At 38.7% G+C, this 16,936-nt stretch overlaps 1 protein-coding gene across 1 annotated transcript in view; it reads left to right on the forward strand.

Moving 5' to 3' along the window:
* The first annotated feature begins 3,598 nt into the window (after window positions 1-3,598).
* PECAM1 (platelet and endothelial cell adhesion molecule 1) overlaps window positions 3,599-16,936 on the forward strand; it is a 68,543-nt gene continuing 55,205 nt past the window's right edge. Inside the window, exons 1-2 of the mRNA XM_087710255.1 lie at window positions 3,599-3,838; window positions 3,937-3,963. Of these exons, the coding sequence (XP_087566381.1) occupies window positions 3,805-3,838; window positions 3,937-3,963 (61 nt within the window). The 5' untranslated portion in view covers window positions 3,599-3,804. The remainder of the gene's footprint in view (window positions 3,839-3,936; window positions 3,964-16,936) is intronic.

A 16,936-nucleotide genomic window follows, 5' to 3' on the forward strand; every position in this document is an offset into this window, starting at 1 on the left:
CAAAATTTCCGCTACCAGTTCTCTGAACTACTCAAAATTTCTGCTACTGGTACTCAGGAACCTGTCAGAACCTGCTGGATTTCACCCCTGGAACCCACCTCTGACACCCCTACCTCCTTTAAAAAAAAAGCTTTTGTGGCATCTTAAATCCAGCTACATAGACAAGTATGCAGTTTTATTGGGACGGTTTTAGCAGTAGTTTGACTTCTTTTTGAGGCTGAGAGAAAAGGATTGGCTCAGAACCACCAACTGTCTTGGCATCTAAAGTGGAACTAGAAGTCATGCTCTCCCAGTTTCTAGTCCGGTGCCTTATCCGCTATACCAAACTGGTTTCCTACATTATCCCCCTTGAAGTATGCTAAAGGTTCTTTTGCTATATGACTGTCAAGCCTGATTCTTTGATGCTCCATTTGCCAAACTTCAGAATCACAGATTATGCTGTAAACAAGTAGTGTCAGCTTCCAAAATATTGTTTCTTTATTTGTGCACACTTATTCAAATTTGAGGCCACTCAACTCCATAGGAACTCTGGATGGTGTAGAGATTTTAAAAAATATATCAAAGGAAAATAAAGTATGTTAAATAAAAAGTGTGATGCAAGTCAAAAAGGGTGGGACCAGTATGAATTTCTGGGAGGATATCCTTCAACAGAGTGGGTGCCACCACCGAGAAAACCCTGTATAGTTAACTTTCTGGGAATCTTCCCATTGTAGCTCCAAACCTTTCAACCAAATCTTCAGACTTCTTTGTTGGCTACTTTCCAAAGAGCTAAAGCTGACATTTTGTAAACTTTCAGTTCCCCTGGTTGAAGTATTTCCTTCTTTTGAACGTCGAATTATACAGGGAGGGGAATTTCCGTTACTTTACATAATGAATTTCCATCAACATTACTTTAAATTCTTTAAGTTATGAATCCAGAACAAAACCAACAAAAACCCAAGTTTATTTATTTTATGGGGGGTGGAGGGGTGGGCAGCGGGGGTTGGGGAGGGGTGTACTTGCACCAGAAACAAAATATTGGTGTGCAGGCATTTAATTTTCCTTCTTTGCATTTTCTTTGAGCATGTATTTCCCATTGTTAAAAATGCTATTCTTTTTTTTAATTTCTTTGAAGTAAAATAAGTCTCGGACAGCAAGTGCTCACAAGTGACAGTTGAATAGCTGAGGAATGACAGCACACAGATCCTCATTGGCAGAGAGCCTGTGGAAAAAGTGACCTCAGCTAAAACAAACAGGTTCTGATTTAGGCCATGGATTGGGTGTGGGAGAGGCCGAAGGGAAACACTCACAAAGGAAAGTTCCTGGGATCGCACTTGCTTAAAAAGTTTAAAATCCTACGAATTCTTTTGCCGCCTTCTTCTTGTGCCAAATCCATCATCGGACGTTGGTGATCATGTTGGCAATCCTATTTTTGTCAACAGCCGCATGAAAAAGTGCTGCTGAGTTTTGTCCAAACCAGTCCCTTAGGTTCTGAAGCCATGAGGTTCTTCTTCTGCCTGGACCTCATTTGCCTTCAATCTTTTCCTGGAGGATTAAGTGATATTTTTCTGGGTGTTGCATCACATGTCCAAAATATTCTAACTTTTTTATGGTTTTGATGATTTCCCTTTGCTTTCCCAGGTGGCTTATCACCTCCTCATTTATGATTTTGTCATCCCATCTTATACGTAACAGTCATCTGTAAATCCACATTTCAAATGCTTCTAGTTTCTTCAAGTGGTTTTCTGTCAGAGACCAAATCTCTACTTCATAGAGCAGGATAGAAAAGATGTAACATCTGACATTCTTTTGCCACAAATGCAAAATCTGTTTTCCTTTCCACTGATATGGATCCTCATTTAAACATCCCACAGTTGTTATTCCAGTTCACAAGTGTGCTCTGAGGATGGGAAAGGAAGAGTTCACTTACGGCAACCTTCTCAAACAAGAGTCTTCATGTGTTTTGGACTTACACACAATCTCTGCAATTCTTGGCAGCAGAAACTGTGAAGGTTGAAAATCAATAGATCTAGAAGGCTCTAGCCATTTAGGGACAGTCTATTTTGTTTGCAAAACCTCCTTTGATATGTAAATTATCATTGGAATGAAACAGTGAACCTATCCCAGGTTTAAATTCTCCTGTAATGTAAAAGATGACTTCCAGGCCTGACAGCATTGCATATGTAAGTGTCTATACGCCTGAGTTCTTAGAAACAGCCCATCTGCTAATCTCAGACGGAAAGGAGCTGAGATGCTTTAATAAGTCAATGTTGGTAGTAAAGAATTTCCAACATCCTTCTATTTTCTAAGAGTCTTGTTATTTTATTTTACTTTATTCTCTTTTTTAGCTCTCAGGGTGACTCAATAGGAGTAGCAAAATGAGATGTTGACTCTATTAATGCAAATGTACCCCTGGAGGGTTTCATAGCTAGAGAGGCAAGACGTAACCATTTCCAGTTTTCATAGTTAGTACCAGAACTACAACCATAACCAGAGCAACGGTTCCTCATTTAAACCATTTATCCACAGTCATCCTTGCAGCCAATGCAAATTTTCCTGAATAGGCACCAACATCTAGAAAGTATTATTTGTAAGAAAAATGGATGCTGTGTTCAAGACAGTTGAGCAAGACACTGGCTCAACAACTTGTGCTCTACATGGGGCAGCCCTTGAAGAGCATTCGGAGACTTCAGCTTGTCCAGAATGCAGCCACACGAGCGATCGTGGGTGCACCTCGGTACACCCACATTACACCTATCCTCCGCGAGCTGCACTGGCTGCCTATTGGTCTTCGGATATGCTTCAAGGTGCTAGTCGTCACTTATAAAGCCCTTCATGGTATTGGACCTGGGTACTTGAGAGACCGCCTGCTGCCAATTACCTCCAACAGACCGATTAGATCCCACAGATTAGGCCTCCTCCGAATTCCATCCACTGGCCAATGCCGACTGGCGACCACCCGGAGGAGGTCCTTCTCTGTGGCTGCTCCGGCCCTCTGGAACGAGCTCCCCGTGGAGATTCAGACCCTCACCACCCTCCAGGCTTTCCGCAAAGCCCTTAAGGCCTGGGGCTGATGAGTTCTTGTCCCCGCTCGAATGGTGTGGCTGTTGATTGTTTTTAAATTGTGGTATTGTTTTGTCCATGTCTTTTTTTTCCTATTTGTATCCCCCCCCCCCCCCCCCCGACTTGGTTTGTGAGCCGCCCTGAGTCCCTTCTGGGAATAGGGCAGCATAGAAATATAATAAATTCAATTCAATTCAATTCAACTTCACCAAAGAAAGACAGAAGAAAGAAAGAAAGAAAGAAAGAAAGAAAGAAAGAAAGAAAGAAAGAAAGAAAGAAAGAGCGCTTAACATCATGAGTAAAAACTTGCCACCTTTGTAAAACCAACCACAAGTCTGTATGGCTGGCTCACTAAAAGCACACTTAAAGAATCCATACACTTTAAAGTAGCCATTCAAGATTATTTTAAAACACAGTGAATAATATCATTGGGATTTCTGGTTTTCAGTATACTATAAGAAAATTGGACAAAGCAAACGTGTTAACAAAAGCTCTACGGAAAGGCCAGTCATTTCCTGTCTGCTTGCTGGAGACTGATCTGTATTGTTTGCCACTTCCAGTTCCAATAATGGGAATGAATGCTTGACCAATATCTTGCCAGTTTGTAGTACTTGGTTGCTGAAAACACATCTGCCCCACCAGGATTTTTGTGCTGCTGGAGTTTCATTTTTTAGAAAAGATAAAGTCCTTAAAGGAGAGAACTATTGGAACTCATGATCGTTTCTTTATGCTGGAATTTCATGTTTGCTTTCCGATTACGAGATGTATTGCCTTTTGCTGTTGATACTCCTATTTTGTAAGTTCTTGATGGGACACCAGCAGTAGAAACAAATTAATGCATGTTTCCTTCTACTTGTTGTTTAATGCTCTTCTCCTTCCTCTCCTTCCTCTTAGGCGGCGAGGGGAAAAGTCAAGATAATGGTGAGTTTGCATGTTTTATAAAATATATACCATTCTACTCCAAAGAAATTTGAAGTTATACAAATATTTATTTCTCTAGATCTGCATATGTGAGACAAGTATTTGGCCCGGGGGGAAATTCAAAAGTCACAATATGTTTAAAGCATTAACACAGAATGTTCTTTATTCCCGACTTCAGCTTCTAGAGTGGTTATGTTATGGGCTAAGTTATTCTATTATAGCCAACTCTACAATTATCTTAATGGCACCTTTAAAGTCTAACAAATTTATCAGTGTAGAAGCATTCTGGACCACAATTTTTTCATAATAATCATGGAATATTCTGAAATCATATTACTATATGAGTATAGAATAGAAGCTATTCCTATTGTATTTAAGTAGGCATAATATTCCATGAACTCAAATAAGTGGACTGCAATTCGCTAAGGCTCAATCCATAAAATATTGATTAGACTTTAAGGCACATAAGGTTATTAGTTGTTCTGCTAATATAGGAACCACAGTAGGTATTGATTGAGTTTCCTCATAGATTCAAGCCATCGTTATAATTATCAACCTTAATCATAATCAATACTAAATCTGACATTCTTCACTGTATACCTGTTTTGAATTATCTACAATAGCGTAAAACTAGGTCTCCTATTTTTCAAAAGTCTCAATAAACGTTGTGCCTTCATTGCCAATTCAGGTTGAAACCTTAATGTAGGGAAAGTGGGGGATTTCTTTTCTCTCTCTCTTTCTCTCCCCCCCCCCGTGTTTGTAGAGAGAGAGAGAGAGAGAGAGAGAGAGAGAGAGAGAGAGAGAGAGAGAGAGAGAGAGAGAGAGAGAGAGAGAGAGAGAGAAAGAAATTAACAGTGGATATTATACTGATTTTCATTGGTCTTCAAAGCAAAAGAGACCTTTCAGAAAGCATTTGTCATTCCTGGAATATTATATAGAGGTTTTCTCCTTTTAGAATATGGTTGGCCCAAATGTTCGCTCACTTTTGGCACCCAGTGGGGACCCCTGAAGTTATCATTCATGTTCAGATTCCCCTTCATCACCAACGTCATTGACTCCTTAAAGAAATTCCTTAAGACAGGATTGGACAAGTCACATCATATTAAGTTCAAGCTTTAACTTTAATGCCACAAAACCTTATTCGGAGGATAACTTCTTAAAAATTGTGGTCCTAGTTTGGAAGCGAAGAACAAGGAGCAATTTTTGCTAAATTGTAGACATTTGAAAAAGTCACTTGTATTCATGTAGGAATAGATCGTATTCAGATTATGTGAGGCAAGATTACCCAAACATTTCGAATTTTGAAGTACTCAAAAGACCCTAATTGCTGAAAGAATGTAGGTTATGATTGGAGGGAAGGGATAGACACTAATTCAGTTATTATTTGCGGAAGGCCAGATTCTTCTCTCCAACTTGTGGCTGTGGTTTAGTTTAGTTTTTTTAAGTTTAAGTTTAAGTTTTTTTTAGTTTAGTTTTAGTTTTTTTATTATAAACTTTGAGAATTATTTCAGTAAGCGGTAGTTTTGCTCAATCATTGTTTGTTGACAAGCCCTAATGGCCAGAAGCTATGGGTTACAAACTACAGTTGTTCAAGTCACACAGTATACCAAGTTATAATGGGGTTTATAGGTTTTCTAAGTGTGATGTGTTGATGTCTGATTGATGTCTTCTCTTTTTTACATATCAGCTGTGACACTCAGTATGAGGTCTGATTTAAGGATTTAATGTTTCTAGAAGAAGTAAAAGCAGCTAAGTTTAAGAGTGTCTTTCCTCCCACTTTGTTAACTGGAAAGTGAGAGTTGTGTATGCCAGGAAAAATATACATGTAAGAAAATGTTTACTTAAGAAATGTGTGTGTGGTAAACAAGAAGAGGAGAAGCTAAAGATGTAATGAGTGAATGTGTGAACTCAATAGAAAAGTGAGGCACCAGTTTGAAAGAAATAGGGCATAGTTGTTTGGTAAAATAGTAGAAATGAATGAGGAAAAATAATATAAAGGGAGAATAAATGGGGTTGAGAGGAAAAGCAATAGACGTTTATTAGATGGAATTAATGAGATTCTAAAAAGAGAGTGAAGTGACTTTAAAAAAAGAAAGAAAGGGAGACAGAGAGGTGGTGAGACAGTCAGACAGAGGGAGGGGGAGAGCGAGAGAGAAGGAGACAGATAAAGAGAGATAAAGAGAAAGGAAGGGAAAAGGAGGGAAGAGAGAAAGAGAGGAAGAGAGGGAGGGAGAGAGGGGCAGCGATATATCAGTAAGTGTCTAGATGTGATGGAATAGAATGTTTTGGAAGAGCAGAAAAAATGTAAGAAGTGTAATGAATATTGACTATATGAACTAGGTTTTCTCTTCTTTTTTCTTATCTTGTGCTTCCAATTTCTTTTGCTTATTATTTCTTTTTGCGTTATTTTCGTTCAGGAAACATTCATTCATTCACAAGCAACATATATGAAATGTCTACATAAAAATTTCAATAAATACTAGTCATATTTCATTATTATAATCATCCATAACTAATATAGCTCTGTAGGCAATTTATTCATATGTTGCTAACATCACTTCTGAAAGCCATTAAGTAGCTGGAGCCTTATGGTTTTCTTTCACTATTGAGAAAATAATGTTTTTTATAGCTATAATATAAGACATAGGGAATCAATTTTCTTTGCCCAGAAGTCAATTCGCAGTTAATAGAAAAAGAAACCTTTTAAGGATATTCTCACAGATGAATTAATCCATGTAATAACTTTCTCCTTAAAAGGAATAATTATATGGTATTGAATATAAACAAGTTTAAATGAAGTGTTAATCTCATTATACAGTATCTCCAACTGCATGAAGATTTTCTCTTTTCTATTTAAGTGTCTAAAATATATATTTTTGTTGAATAAGTCATAAGATCTACTGAAATATTGACGTTAACACCTCTTCCTATTGTCTGGGCAAAATAGGAAATCTCTAATTCTTTATTCCATTCAAACATTAAAGCTTGCATATCAAATTGAATAATCACTAACTTAAATTTATGAAGCGCACTTTCAGGGGGTCTGAATCACATTAATAATTGCTTGTGGTATGTGAACATTTTTGGGGCTAAAAATGTTACTGTTGTGGCCCACCAGCAGCCAGCGGAGCTGACAGCAGATTCGAACAGTGAGGAAGTTGGGGAGGAACATGGGCTAGTCCTGGAGTCTGGGGAAGGCTCTGATGAGGGCTCTGTGTCGGAGGCAGAAATGGGACCTGAGCCGTCTGACAGTTATCGGCTGCCTTCAGAATTGGACATCAGTGGGGCAGAAGAACAGCTGGACTCTGTTCCCAGTGTGCGCATGCACAGAGCTGCCAGGGGAAGGGAACAGCTAAGGAACAAGGGTCGACTTGGAAGTAAGGCCACAGGTGGACGGTGAATGGCCCCTCCCATAGGGAATAAAAGAGAAGTGAAAGGGGAGGGGTGTTTGCAGGAGACAATTGGTTCATTCCTGCATTCTTGCCAAGTATTGCAGTGTCTGAAAGATATCAGCCTGGCCACTCTCCAAGCCTGATAAAGGTTGGTAATTGTGAACTATTTTGAAAGACTGTGGGAGAGGAATTTGCTGGAGAGGAATTCACTGTAAATTAAATAAAAGCGGTTTATTGGGACCAGGACTCGGCTTTGTGCTGCTGGGGAAGCCTCGGTCAGAACAGTCACAGAGCCAAATTGGGATGTCAGTAGATGTTATAATTGTCAGTACTGACAAAGTGATGCATATTAGGTAAATTGTATTTGTGCTTTAAAATAGAAAAGGATAAAAACATACCTTTTATAAATTAGAATGTATGTATTTAGTGCTTTCAAGTCGATATTGACTCCTGGCAATTGCCTGGACAAATCCTGGCAGTTTTCTTAGCAGGATTTTGAAAGTGGCAGGCATAGGGAGAGTGACTAGGCCAAAGTCACCCAGCTATCTTTGGGCCTAAGATGGAACTAGAACTCATGGTCTCCCAGTTTATAGCCTGCGGCCTTAACCATTATACCAAACTGGCTTTCTTTCAATGAATAGTGTTCTTTCAATTAATTCCAAGATCTGGATTACCTTATAGCATCAATTTAGGAGAAAAAGGATCAAACAACTATTTCCTAGAAATAAGGTACTATAATCTTTGAATCAATATAAGGGGAATATACTGTATCTTCCCATTTTTTGGCACTTTTGCCTGACTTTTGAGCACTGAATGTTTCCCTAAATATGGGGAAATGACCCATTGGGTAAATGATCTAAAATCATTTTCAACTCTGCTAGTTGGTACAAAAGACCACAATGGCTGCCTTGTTTCAAAATATTTTATTCAGCAAGACATATTCCAAATTTTGCACAAAAATGTTTTGGTTTTGGGTTTCTCAAATTATGTTCCGGAGATCTCAAGATTCCATGAGAATATGATGGGCTTCCATGAGACCCTAAGAGCACCAAAAACAATAAAAAGGAAAAGAAAATGTAAAAAGTTTATTTAAATACGACCATTTTTCTTTTATTAGGATTTTTTAACTCTTGAGCTGGGGTTCAGAGAATATTGTTTTATCTGTAGTGGAGAGTCATCTAACATGTTCTATAGCCTGAAAAAGTGTGAAAACTTGTATTATAGTTATTGAATTCATAGATACCTTACACTTACATGTTTCACGCGGTGCTCTTTTATAATTAATAAGACCATTCCAACCCATGAACCAAACCCGAAAAAAAATAACCCCTGTGTTAAACTAACAAAGTCCACAGATTTCCTGACTTCAGCTGGGCGTTAAGATGGAGCAATATAAATCACCGATGAACTAAAAATAATTGTGACATTGACTTTTTGAAAATGGGCTCTTCAAATGTCATTTCATAGGCATAACATTAAAAACATCTTATTTATGAAGGAACAAAATGTTTTTGAAAAAGGCAGATTTGGGAGCCATTCTAATGCAACGTTTAACTTTGCTGGTTGAATTATCAAACAGAACTCTTGGTGGTAACCATCAGTCATTTATGTAGTGAGATGGTTGATGTTTATTTTGAAATCTTCAATGGATGTAAACAGATTGCAAAGCATTTATCATTCCCACTTTGGAAATAAATGCTTCAGATGTCAATGCTGTCGTGATTCTAGAGATGGTTATATCTTGTCTGCCAGTTTGTCTTGATTGTGTGTACATATAGTCCTTGATTTACAACAGTTCATTTAATGACATTTTGAAGTTACAAGGGTATTGAAAAAAGTGACTTCTGACCATTTTTCACACTTATGACCATTACAGTATCTCCATGGTCCTGTGATCAAATTTCAGATGCTTGGCAGCTGGCATATATTTATGACAGTTGCACATCCAAGGTCATGTGATCCCCTTTGACAAGCAAAGTCAATGGGGAAGCCAGATTCACTTAAAAACAGTGTTACTAACTGAACAACTGCAGTGATTCCCTTAATCACTGTGTCAAGAAAGGTTGCAAAATGGGCAAAAATCCCTTAACAAATGTCTCTCTTAGCAAAAAATGTTTTGGCCTCAATTATGGTCATAAGTCATGGACTACCTGTATAGGGCAATCTTTCCCAAACTTGGCATTTTCAAGATGTGTGGCCTTCCAATTGAGTTTCTTCTGAGAAGTTTAGGAATCAAAATTCACATAACTGAAGGGGTTTGGGAGATGGATGGATGGGCAGATGGACTCCATATCAGGGGTGAAATCCAGCAGGTTCTGACAGGTTCTAGAGAACGGGTAGCAGAAATTTTGAGTAGTTTGGAGAACCGGCAAATGTCACCTCTGGCTGGCCCCAGAGTGGGGTGAGAATGGAGATTTTGCAGTATCCTTCCCCTGCCATGCCCACCAAGCAACACCACGCCCACAGAACTGGTAATAAAAAAAATTGAATTTCACCACTGCTTCATATAGGTCTCAGTTGTAGAAAGGACAAGCCTTATAGATCTATGGTATACAGCCAGGAGTAGATATCATGATGGGAAACAGGCTGCTAGTTCCTTAACGCCATTATTGGATGCCAGCAATCAAGCCATCATTTGCTGAGCCAATTAACTGATTGGAGAAGGGAGAAGAATGGCCAAATCATTGATTTCTTACTGCTAATCATCTTATAATGGGCACACGATTTTTCTTAGAATTTTGTAAAGGCATATTTTGCTTGCCTGTTTTTATTCATTCCCTTTCAATAAAGCCCTTTGCTTAAAGGCCTACAGGTGCCATTTATTTCTTGAGCCTTTCTCCATAAGTAAATTAGAGTGCTCTCCGCCCTTCCTCGGATCTGCAAAAACCATACCAGCATTTTCTTTGTAGTTCCCACCGCCAATCCCTATCCTGTCTCCATTTCCTTTGTTCCTAGTCATTGCACCCGTTGATTTCTTCCAAGCAACGGGAGACAACGCCTAAGAGATTTTATCAACTTTCAGACTGCCCATGGATGCATCCCTAGTACAACAAGAATGTAGTATACTTGTCTCATTCTGTGGCTGGGAACAAGAGGAAGGCAACTTCACGGATATACAACACAAGAATATGTTAGGAAGATGTTGGTGCAAAGGTTGTGTGACATGAGAACATAACCCTTGCTCAGGATTGACAATATTTACAGTAGGAATTCTAAGACTGAACCCAGAAAATCAAACACCTGCCAAAGTTCCAACATACGTTTTGGAAATTGTATAGAGTGCAAAATCCTTAGATTCTGATTGTTCAATAACTTTTTCAGCTTATTTTAATATTAAAGCCGCATTTTTCTTTCATGTGATGTGGTGCATTTCAAACTAGCATGCAACTTGAGTAAAGGTTTTTCTTTGCAATACCTTTTATTAGAGATTATAACATTTATGAAATGCAAACTAAAACAAAAAAAGAGAGGGGAAAAAGTGAATAGAAGGTGCAGAAAAGAAAAAAGAAAAAATGTTTAAAGAAGTGACCACTGATCTTCATTACAGTAGATACAAGCAAACTCTCCACCTCCTTTAAAATTAGATTACATGCAGTAGATCATTGTGAAAATAGTTGGGCTCCTCCAAAGACTGCAGGTGTCATAGAGGGAAGAAAAACAGCACAGGGGTGGGTTCCGGCAGTTGCTACTGCCAGTTTGCTCAGGGCTGTGCATGCTTGATGTATGCTGTGCGTGCATGCGCAGTACAATAAAAATTGCTCTGCGCATGTGCAGAAGCAAAAAACAAGATGGCGGTGCTTACGGCACTGTCTGCAGAACTGGTTCAGGAGTGTGGCAGGCCTGAGTCCCTGCTGGTTCCAGCGATCCAGGCCTCCAAACCACTACCAGTTCGGCTGAACCGGTCCGAACAGGTAGGAACCCACCACTGCTCCAGCAGCTATGTCCATCTCTGACGTCCTTCTGTAGAATCCATCAAGAATAGCAAATCTGGCTTTTCCTCATATTTTAACTCCATGCTGGATTCAGCTTCGTACTCCCATCTTTCAAATACGGACATCCCCTCAGAGTTTCTAGTGCCTCCAACATTTTCTTTATTTCTATTTGAAATTATATCACCTTGGGACTTCTCCATTCAGCCACCAGATCAGGGGTGGGTTGCTCCTGGATCGCCCCGGTTCACGCGGACCAGATGATCAGTGAACCCGGAAGTAATTAACTTCCGGGAACGCTGGTACCGCTCCTGGCCCCTGTCGCTGCAAAGCACCCTTGCCGACAAGGCAGCAGATCCATGGAGAGGGATGGAAAAATTGATTTCTTCCCCCCTCCCCCAATTGGAAATGAGCTGGCTATAAAAGAAAAGGGAGCGCAACCTGCACTGCATGTACAGACAGCAAAAGAAGGAACAGTAGAGGAGTTCCAAGCCGGGCTTTTCAAACAGCCGAACTCCTCTCCTGTCCCTTTCTTTTGCTCCTTGAACAAGCCGTGCAGGTTGCCCTCCTGGTTCTGGGGATTCCTCCCCCCCCAAAAAAAAGACTGCTTCCTGGGAGGAGCTTACTGGTGGGGGCAGCAAAAAATCAGCTGCCTCCGAATTCCTGGCTACGTACCTGTTTAGAGGATCTTCCATCTGACGTCTTATCAGGTTTTCTTATCCTTCAGGCAAGAGGGAAAGAAGAAACTGTTTTGCTGGCAAATGCTCTTCGATTTTTGCAGCTTTTGTGCTTGCAAGGAAAGGGGGGCTAGCCCAAGGCAGAACGGCTGTCCGTGCTGGGAACTTCAAACTGCCTTGTGCAGGACAAAGTAGGTCTCTCCCACTCTGCTCTAAGTTTTGATTGATTTAATCTTATCACGAGCTGAATCCGTTTACTGCGAGGACAATAATTGCTTATCAACATTTTAGCTTCTTTTCTTTTTCTCCTCCGAAAAATTATTTACTCAGAGGCTTTTAAAATGGCGCCGAGCAGGCTGGTTTCTCCGGTAATAACGAACACTTTTTGCTAATTCTCACAAGACTTCAAAAGAATTCAAAACAAAAGAGATTGCTTATCATATGTTTTGGTTTCACAATAGAAGAATTTTACTCCTTCATTAACCTTGCTTATTTGGAAGTTAAATGGTGATGAATCTGTTGAACGGTCTTGTTACAATGTTTACTCACTGAAAGTTTTGCCAAGCCTTAAACTTCAAAATAAAAGCCTCTTTACTTAAAGCTGCATATTTAGGCAATAGAGTTTTATTAACTGCAGGCAGACAAATTTTGAAATGGCCTCAAAACCAAATATTAACTTGAAGTCGTCACCCTCTACTTCCAGGGGCACATCCTCAGTGCCTGGCACAAAGCTGCAGCCTCCGCTTCCTACGCCCCCTGCTGGGGATGTGTTAACGAAAGAATTTTTTCTGAGTAATCTAAGCGAGGCTCTTAATGCACAGACAATTAAAATGGAAGATAAATTTAGAGATAATAGAGAGGAGAGAAAAGAGGAAATAAAAGAAATGAAAGAAGAAATTAAAAGTGAAATAAAAGGACTTAAACAGGAGTTGTATGAGAAATTTGAGGCTAAGGTTGATAAAATTAGAGACGACATGCTGAGTCTTGTAACTGTATTAACAGAACATATTTCTGGAGTGGAAGATACTCTAGAGGTTCTTAATGATGCCAATGCTAACTTGACATTGAAAACAGAGGTGGTGGAACAAAAAGTGGAAAATGCTGAAAAAGAAATTATTATGATACAGTACCGACAAATGGAGTTCGCATTAAGAGTAAGGGGGCTGCGTGAGGAGAAACAGGAGAACCTGAAACAGATCCTATCGGAAGCTTTTGACCGCTTGATGGGAAGACCAGGGACCAACCAAGGCTGGCAAATTGACAAAGCTTACCGCGTTAACTCCTGGCTGGCAAAGCAGAAGCAGCTTCCTCGAGACATCGTTATATATTTTACTACAAGAGAGTTCAGAAATATGGTACTGCAAGCGTCTTATAACACTAAGCTTCAAATTGGCGGTCAAGACCTGGCTGTTTTGAAAGAGATACCACCTCAAATGTTAAGAGCCAGGAGAGACTACGCTTTTTTGGTCGAAGAACTCAGAAATCGTCAGATACAGTATAGATGGGATGCACCATTCGGCATCATATTTACATTTGATAAGCAAAGGTACCGCCTCAACTCTGTATGGAAAGCCCGAGATTTTTATTATAATATATTGAAGGCCGGACACCCTGCACCATCTGGACCTAGAGAAAGACCACAAGAAGGACAGGATAGACAGCAAACTACACAACCACCAGACAAGATGGAGCATCTCTCTTCTCTAGAAGTGCAAGGTGCTATGGAACCAAGACCTAGCCGCATGACTACTAGACGTATGGAGAAACAAGCTAAAAAGCAACAGCATCAACAATCATCGGCCATCGATCAAGGAACTACAACAACAAATCTGGAAGCAGTGGGAGGAGCTAGACCTAAGGTTAAACAGGCCGTGCAGGAAGCTCTAAAAATGCTTCAACCAACCAAAGATGACAACTAAGATTTTAACATGGAATGTCAACGGACTGAACTCTCCACAGAAGAGGAAGAAAATATTTCATTATCTTAAACAGTTTAAGAACGATGTAATTTGTTTGCAAGAAACTCATATCAAGTCAACTGATCAAAAATATTTGATCAACTCAAAACTTGGTCAACATTTTGCAGCTTCTGCTATGGAAAAGAAGAATGGTATAGTTGTATACTTAAGAAAAGATATGAAAGCTGAATTAATAGAAGCAGATCCCTTCGGAAGATATATTGCTTTAGACTTAATCTTAGAAGGGAAAAAGACATTACTTTTGGGAATTTATGCTCCCAATCAACAGCAAGATAGATTCTATAGAAATCTTCATGCTAAATTAGTACAGTGGGACTATAGTTCCTGTATACTATTGGGTGACTGGAATGGAGTGATAGACACTAAGAGAGATAAGAAGATTTCCCGCCTAAATACCAAGATGCGAGCAAAGTTACCCAAATCTTTCTTTGACATTATGGATGATTTTGAATTGAGAGATATTTGGCGAGAAAGAAATGCAGAGGAATATGACTTCACTTTCTTCTCGGACAGGCATCAATCCCTTTCAAGGATTGATTTTATTCTAACCACTAATGATTTGCTTTCTAGGGTCAAGAAAACAAAGATTGCAGCTAGAGTCCTTTCGGACCATAACCCAGTTTGGATGGAGTTGGGAAGGGTAGTGCAGGCAAGAAGGTCTTGGAGACTGAATGAAAATTTATTTAGATATGAAAACTATATTAATGATTGTAAAAAATTACTATCTGAATATTTTGTTTTGAATATGAATAAGGGTACATCTATGGAATTTGTATGGGATGCAAGCAAAGCGTATATGAGAGGAGTTTTGATGAATATAAATAAAACACATAGAAATAAGCAAGGGTTAAAACGAACAGAACTGGAAGAGGAAATTAAGAGAAAAGAGCTGGAGTTAACAAGGAAACCAGACGATACAAAGGTTAAGGAAGCTATTAACATATTAAAATCTCAATTTGACATGTTGATCTCTGACCAGGTAGCTACTAATTTATTATATGCAAAACACAATACTTTTTGTAATGCAAACAAACCTGGCAGATGGTTAGCTTATCAGATTAGGAAAAAAAGGAAAACTCGAAATATATCTAAACTGATTTACAGAGGGAAGGAGGTGTTCCAACAGGAAGAGATTCAAAAGGCTTTCTGGGAATTTTTTACAGAACTGTATAAAGGGGATAAAATTAATGGTTTAGACATAGACAAATATTTAGACAAGGAGAAAATACCTTCAGTTAGAGAAGAACACAGGCAAAAATTGAATCAACCAATAACCTCGGGGGAAATCCTGCAGGTAATTAAGCAATTAAAGTCAGGGAAAGCACCAGGTACAGATGGCTTGACAGCGGTTTACTATAAAAACTTACAGTTAGAAATGGTAGAACCTCTTAGAGAATTATTTAATATGATTCAAACGGAAGGTAAAGTCCCTCCATCTTGGAAGACAGCGTTTATATCTTTGATACCCAAAGAAGATCAAGATACTACTCAACCCAAAAATTATAGACCCATTTCATTACTGAATGTAGATTATAAAATTTTTACTAAAATATTAGCAAATAGGTTAATGTTGGTCATTCAACAATTGATACATATGGACCAAACAGGTTTTATACAAGGGAGACAGATGAAAAGTAATGTCAGATTAATTATTAATGCATTAGAATATTTGGGAAAGAACAACCAGATCCCTGCTGCGTTTATATTTTTGGATGCTGAGAAGGCCTTTGATCGAGTTAACTGGCAATTTCTGCTGAAGATATTGCAAAAAATGCAGATAGGAGATAATTTTTTACAGTCAATTAAAGCAATATACCAACAGCAAACAGCACAAATCATAGTCAATGGAAGTTTAACAGACTCTTTTCAAATTGGAAAAGGTACAAGACAGGGCTGTCCTTTGTCCCCATTATTGTTTATTATAACTTTGGAAGTATTGTTGAATAAAATACGGGGCTTGGATGGTTTAAAAGGGATCAAGATTAGGCAGCAAGAATATAGAGTCCGCGCTTTTGCGGATGATTTGGTCATAATATTGGAACAACCGCAGGAATCCAGTATGGTTTTAATGAATACGATTAATCAATATGGTCAAGTGTCTGGCTTTAAAATAAACTTAGGAAAAACCAAAATATTAGCTATAAATATGAATATTAAACAAAAGGAAGAATTAGGAGTGATGCTAGGATGTGAGGTAGTTAAAAAAGTTAAATATCTTGGAGTTAACATTTTAACTTCAAATGGGAAATTATATAAGCATAATTATGAACCACTTTGGCATAGCATACAGACAGAGATGAAAAAATGGGAGAAATTGCACTTATCTTTGCTGGGCAGGATAGCGGCAGTGAAAATGAACATTTTACCAAAATTTTTATTTCTTTTCCAAATGTTACCTATACTTAAAAAAGATGTGAACCTTTTAGAATGGCAGAAGGGTATCAACAAATTTGTGTGGGCAGGAAAGAAGCCGAGGGTAAAGATGAAAATAATGCAAGATGTACGTGAGAGAGGAGGATTGAAACTACCTAATTTAAAACTATATTATGATGCAGTGGCATTATCTGTAATTAGTGATTGGATTCATTTAACCAATGATAGAATATTGAACATTGAGGGACACGATCTGGTATTTGGTTGGCATGCTTACCTGTTATTCAACAAAAAATTGGATAAGAACTTTAAAAGTCATATTTTAAGAAATGCTTTATTGCGGGTTTGGAAGAAATACCAATATAAATTAAATGACAAGATACCCATGTGGGCAATTCCTAGACATGCAATTGAAAATATGAATACAGCACAAAAACAGGACAGAATTACTTACAGACAGCTTCTTACCTCGGAAAGGGGGGTATTACAATTAAAATCTTTAGAGGTATTAAAAGAGGAGAAGGTAGTTCAAACATGGTTCCAGTATGGGCAATTACAGGCTAGGTGGAAAATAGATCAAAAAATTGGTTTTATTCAAGTTGAGGATAATCTGTTTAAACAAA

Source organism: Thamnophis sirtalis, unplaced genomic scaffold (genome assembly GCF_051295495.1).
Source record: "Thamnophis sirtalis isolate CommonGarterSnake01/CBP01778 unplaced genomic scaffold, rThaSir2_p1.2 scaffold_3, whole genome shotgun sequence".
Taxonomy (NCBI): domain Eukaryota; kingdom Metazoa; phylum Chordata; class Lepidosauria; order Squamata; family Natricidae; genus Thamnophis; species Thamnophis sirtalis.